Below are 6,000 nucleotides of genomic sequence, written 5' to 3'. Positions count from 1 at the left end.
AGGCTCCTATACGTTAGGGTTCAGAGTACACACCCTATTTGTAACCTTTGACCTCCTATGGCAAGTTGAAAAGGTGTTTGTATAATGTAGGTAGAGGGTGGTTGAAGCACCCCTTACATTTCTTGGGAGAAAATTTCGGCAAGGGACCTTTACAAAATCTCGAGAGCCTGTATTTTTTTGGAGGCCCCCCCTAAAACCGCATTTAGAGGTTGTATGGGGGTGCCCTCTAAGGCCTAAAGAATTTTTGCGCCTGCTGATATAAAATGATGAAGATTCGTTGTATAATGTGTGTGAAGCACGTGGTTCTGGTCGCTCCAATCGCAATATTGGTCATTGGCCAGCTGAATAAAAAGCGGAGGGAGAGAGCGAGAGAGCGAGAGAGAGCGCTAGCTATGGCAGCTACTGCTGCTTGTCTCGCATCTGATGCACTAACGCAAGCAACCAGCCTCGCAGCAGATCTTTGCAAGCAGTTTTATGGTCTCGGTTGGGTCTCTGGCACAGGTGGCAGTATTTCGCTCAAGGTCCATGATGCCTCCACACCACTAGCGCAACAGCTTATCATCATGGCCCCCTCAGGTTTGTCTATGCCCGAGAGAGAGAGAGAGAGAGAGAGAGAGAGAGAGAGAGAGAGAGAGAGAGAGAGAGAGAGTGTAACGCATCTACTAAACCAAACTTATATACCCATATCTTGTGCGTTTATGATGTGAGATAAAATGCTGAAATGAAGTATGTTGGTAGTGATTGTTGACCAGCCTACCATAATGTGGGTCTGTGCCCTCAAGATGTTTACTTAATGGAAGATTTCTTTTGGCCTACTCAAGGCCTTAGGAGACTCTGAACTCTTGGGAGCAATTGAGGCCATTGGATTAATCTTGCTGAACAAGGCCACATGGCAAAATCAATGTTGTGTCCTGTTTTGATGAAGTGTTTAAGTGAGGCATTAACTAGAGGGCCACGTACACCCTTTGAACTTTCATCATTTCATTTAGTGCGTAAAGAGGGGATTTTAAACACTCTGCCATCGTCTTATGTGGGCCAGTGTGACAATTCAGCTTGTTTTGAGAGAGGCATAGAGAAGAAGAAGAAGTGACTAGTCACCTAGTTTGCTTCCTGCAGTTCCCGCGAGAAGTGCAGCGAGCTGGTCTTGATTGGAATGGTCTCCGCCCTACCACCGCATTTTCTTGTTTTTTGCTTGTGCTTCTCATATTCGCATTGGGTGTGTTGCAACAGGCTTGGAAACTCCAAGCAAAAAATCAGCAACACACTTGAGACACTGGAACAACAGAACCTGAGAGAGAGAGAGAGAGAGAGAGAGAGAGAGAGAGAGAGAGAGAGAGAGAGAGAGAGAGAGAGAGAGAGAGAGAGAGAGAGAGAGAGAGAAATGAAATGAAATGAAATGAAATGATATATTAACGTCTACAAAAGGCCAAAATGACATATGAGACCAACTGATTACAATGATGAGTCTAGTACCAAGTCTGGGTACAAACAAAGAAAACTACAAACAAAGAACTGATAGGAGTGCTACCGACTCCTATGGGTGGCTGGTAGGCTGAGCAATGGTATCATGCCATAAGGGTACAAAGTGGCGATAAGTGTCACCATGATACAATATAGCAGTAGCACGAAGCCTATCCTGATCGACACTCTGTGTGTCGTGCTAGAATCTTGTGGATCCTCTGCCGCAATCCCCGCCGGTGCTGCGTGGCTCCCCTCCTCATTCGCGGTCGTCTCGATCTCCATAACTCTATAGCTCGATCAATGAGAGTACCGTTGGTGTGTGTATGGGTGGGAACCGAGCTCTGTGGTGGTGGTGTCCCCTCTGCCTCTGTGGTACTGAGACTGAAGAAATCTGAGATGCGTCTCTGGGACTGTCTCTGTCTTTGCCCATTCAATAGAGCGTCTCTATGTCTCTGAATCTCAAGTAGGAATAATCCGAGATATCTTTGATCCTGATATCTCATGAGTCATGACTCTATCTAATGAGTCAAAACCATCTCTGAATAGACAATGAAAGCGTCCCCGTATCTCATAGTAGACTGTGCAACGACATATGTAGTGAAACTCTGTCTCTGGCTCTGCATGGCATAACTGACATATCCTACTGTCTGCTGGTATGCCTCTGAATCTACCTGTCTCAATCCCAAGCTGGTGTGAAGATGTGCGAATTTGGCCTATAGCACATCGTGACCCATGAGATAGATGTGTGTCCATGTAACTGGGCCGTGTGACAAATCCGTCTGTCGTGAGTTGAAGAAGATGCTCTCTATAGAAAACCCTCTTCGCACCCAACTCCCGTGATGGCTCTATCCATGTCCTCTTGCTATCAAGCTGGATAAGATCCTGCCGAATGAGTCTAGTAGTCTCCATCCGTGTAAGAGCCAAAAATGGTGCATCAAGAGAATACTGGAAAGGGGGCAGCCTGTCCATGCTGAAACCATGCCTTTGAAACCATGAGCTCATCTGTGCATACCAACATGATGTATCTCCCTGTAATGCCAGCTGTCTGGATGACTCAAGAGCAAGCTTGGCATACCTGTCCCTGGTGGTGTCCCATAAGCTGTGTACAAATGATACTGATCTGGTGAGTGCCTCAACCTCCATAGGTGGGGCAGCCAGCTCCACTCGTATGATGTCATGTGGGACTGAGGCCTTGGCTCTAATCAGCCTAGAAATCATAGATATCAGGGGTCTCTCCATATTACTCCATCCAGCACTGTCAATAGACGGTCCCCAAACCTGAACCCCATAGTGCATAACTGAAGCGACCAAAGTATCGAAAAGCTAGAGCTTTGTTCGAGGTTCCTGGAACTGAACCTGCGAACAAATCCTCTCTAAACCACCTAGGGCTGCATAGGCACGAGTCAATCTAGTGTTTGCTGCCACTTTCAGTGTGAACCTCGGTCCACTAAAGACCACCCCAAGATATGTGTATGCATCAGTGTACTCCATACTGTCCTGCCCATATGTGAAAGTAGGTGCTGATCTCCTAACCCACTGTGGCGTGGTATTAAATACCATGAACTTGGTTTTACCAAGGTTGACAGACAATCCACTATCCTCTGCAAAACTATGCAATGCGTCCAAATGTCTCTGCATACCCTCTGGCGAGTCTGATATCAACACGATATTGTAAGCATACAATAAAAGAGGGATCCATGTCCCTGCAAGCTGAGCACCTCTATCTCCCCCTCTGTCAATATAATCAGAGACCCCATCAACATACATACCAAATAAAGTAGAGGATAGTGGGCATCCCTGTTTCACTCCGATAGTGGAGTGAACTATGTCAGATATCCCCTCTGATGTGCGTACATGACCCATCACTGAACTGTACAATGCCATAATCCCCCAGATCAGCTCTGTGGGTACCCCCAATTCCATAAGTCGGTGCATCAATCTGGCCCTCGGTAGTGTGTCAAAAGCTTTGCGGAAATCCACAAAGCTGCAGTATATCCGTTTACCATGTGCTCGACCCTCCTCAATGATAGCTCTGAGTGTAAAGACATGATCTAGTGTGGAGAAAGCCCTTCTGAAACCAGCCTGCCCAGGTGCCCGTATGCCCATAATCTCTGCCCAACTGCTCAGCCTATGCTCGAGGATGGATGCATATAACCGTGCCAATGTGTGTCCTACCATGATAGTACGGTAATTCCCCGGCACTGTGGGGTCTCCTATCTTGAAGATAGGTACAATAGTAGATAATCTCCAAGACTCAGGGAAGCCCTCACACATGACACGGTTGAATAGCCGTGCAAGCATCTCTGCCAACAAATCCCCAGCATGTATAATGTGCTCTGCTACCAAACCCTCATGATCCTATGCCCGTCTGGTCTTCATCCTGTCAATGGCCTCCTTTACCATCTCAGTGGTAAAGAAGGTGCTCGTAGCCGGACATGGTTGTGGTGGGTCTGGTAGTGGTGGTTGTCCAGGTACAGTGTATAAAGATGCTGCATACTGCCCCCATATGTCTGTAGAAGTAATCACTGGTGGGGGAGACTTCTCATGGAATAGACGTCAAGCCTCTCCTGAATCTCTACTAAGGAAGAGCTGATATAAATCTTGCTCCATCTGGACCAAGAAAGCTCGCTTCTTCCGTCGCACTAGTCGTCGTGTAGCAATGTGAGACTGTCTATAGGTGATCACTCCCAATGTAAGCTCCTGCTGTATCTGAGCTCTCCTCTATTGACACTCCTCATCATACCAGCTGTTCTGAGGCATGTGCCCAGAATGACGTCTCTGCCCAGGTTGAGTGTGTGGGTATGCCTCTGTCGCTGCCCCATGTAATGTCACTGTCAGCATAGATGTGATCTCCTCCACTGTGTATACTGGCTCTGATGTGCATAAAAGCCTATGTATCTCCTCTACATAGACTGAGTCAGTCTCTGGTGTAAAAGTAAAGCGTGGATGTCTATCACCCCGTGAGGCCTGAGATGTATTGTACTCAAAGGAGACTGATAATGTTAAAAGTGCATGATCTACTCCTATCCCAACAGGCCTGGGCCCCACTGTGAAATCCTGAATGTGAGAGATAAAGCTCGGATGTGTCAGAACATAGTCTACAGTGCTGGACCCATGTCTGTGTGGAAAACAAGTAAAACCTGTAGACAATGGGAAAGTCGTTAAGCCATTCAGTATGGCTAAACTGTGAGTAGTCGTCATCTCTCTCAGGTATCTCCCATACTCTGTATGCTCTCTGTCGTGTGAGCATCTCTCAAGTCCCATCTCCTCTGGCTCTAGCTCTCTAAGCATCTCCTCTGATGTGTCATAGAAGACTGTCTGTGAGCTGGGCATTGAAATCCCCCAGGAGTATGATGTCTCCATCTTTGGAGAACTCCCAGATATCATCATCAAGTACAGAGTAAGGAGACTGTCCTCTGGGTGAAGCATATACTGAAGTGCTGGGAGGAAAATAGCATATGGCGATGTACAAGAAACGTCCAGTCTCTGCCCTCAGCCTCACCCACAAGTATTTGGCCTGATCATCTCTCCGAACTATGTGTAGTAGTGGTTGGAGCTCCTCTTTGAAAAGAACTGCTACACCTCCTTATCCTCTAGTCCCATGCGCAGTTCTGGTGCATGTCCTGCAAGCTGTCTCCCATCTGTATCCTGATATATGCGGCATCAACTGTCCTGGAGCCTGATGAGTCTCTGAGTAGAAAACAATGTCTCTGTCTCTGAAGCTGTCCTCAAAGGCCCCCACGTCAAGTCTATACGAACCATTACAATTCCAAACCGCCATCTTGAGAGTGGTCCCAGAGGTCTCGCACCGTCATGTAGAGCGGTGCTCTGTAATCACTACTCGTCCATTTCTGTAGAAAGCTAACTTTCCCTTCTCCCTTGCTGCTATAATCTCTGGCATGACTTCTCTCATATGTGCAAGCTGTGAGAGCGTAAGATCATCTCCTAAAAAGATACCTGTTTTCTTGAGGGTTGGCCTCTTCTTTAAAAAGTCTTTCTTTTCTTCCATGGAGGGAAAGCGCAAAATGAGAGCCCGTTCTTTTGAACTCTCCCCATTACCTTCACTCTTCTTGCCCACTCTCCAAGCTTGTGTGTGCGAGGGTTTCTCCACCCCCATCATGGACATGAGGCTCTTCACCTCTTGGTCCACCTTATTTGAATCTTTTAGGCCGGTCACTCTCACGTGTAGAGCGCGTACCCTTCTTCGTTGTTCCTCTTCTAGTGTTTTGTTGATGATGTCGAGTGTAGTCGGAATTTCCCTGCCCTTTCCCTTCTTGACAACTTCAATCCATTTTTTAGCCTCATCCATTTTCTTTTGCGTTTTGGAGAGAACCTCCACCCACGAGGTCTTCATTTCTCCTTCCTCCTTTATTTCTTTGACTTGTGCTCGTATACTATTCAGCTCGTCAATCATTGATGGCTGAATTTCTCCATCTTCAAGGCGTCTTCCCTCTTTGGTTTCGTCGAGCTCCTTCCGAAGGGCTGAGATGCTACTTTTTAAAGCTTGAATTTCATCCCGGAACTCCTTGCGTTCTAGTT

At 47.0% G+C, this 6,000-nt stretch overlaps 1 protein-coding gene across 2 annotated transcripts in view; it reads left to right on the top strand.

The window, feature by feature from the left end:
• Positions 1 to 307: 307 nt before the first annotated feature.
• LOC147435661 (haloacid dehalogenase-like hydrolase family protein) overlaps positions 308 to 6,000 on the top strand; it is a 64,347-nt gene continuing 58,654 nt past the window's right edge. For both annotated transcript variants that reach the window (XM_086488655.1, XM_086488654.1), the window contains exon 1: positions 308 to 576. In XM_086488655.1, coding sequence (XP_086344781.1) covers positions 393 to 576 — 184 coding nt within the window. In that variant the 5' untranslated portion in view covers positions 308 to 392. The remainder of the gene's footprint in view (positions 577 to 6,000) is intronic.

Source organism: Adiantum capillus-veneris, chromosome 18 (genome assembly GCF_014529385.1).
Source record: "Adiantum capillus-veneris isolate H3 chromosome 18, ASM1452938v2, whole genome shotgun sequence".
Classification (NCBI taxonomy): Eukaryota; Viridiplantae; Streptophyta; class Polypodiopsida; order Polypodiales; family Pteridaceae; genus Adiantum; species Adiantum capillus-veneris.
Note: the sequence above shows the minus strand (reverse complement) of the source record. Positions and strands in the feature narration are given on the sequence as shown.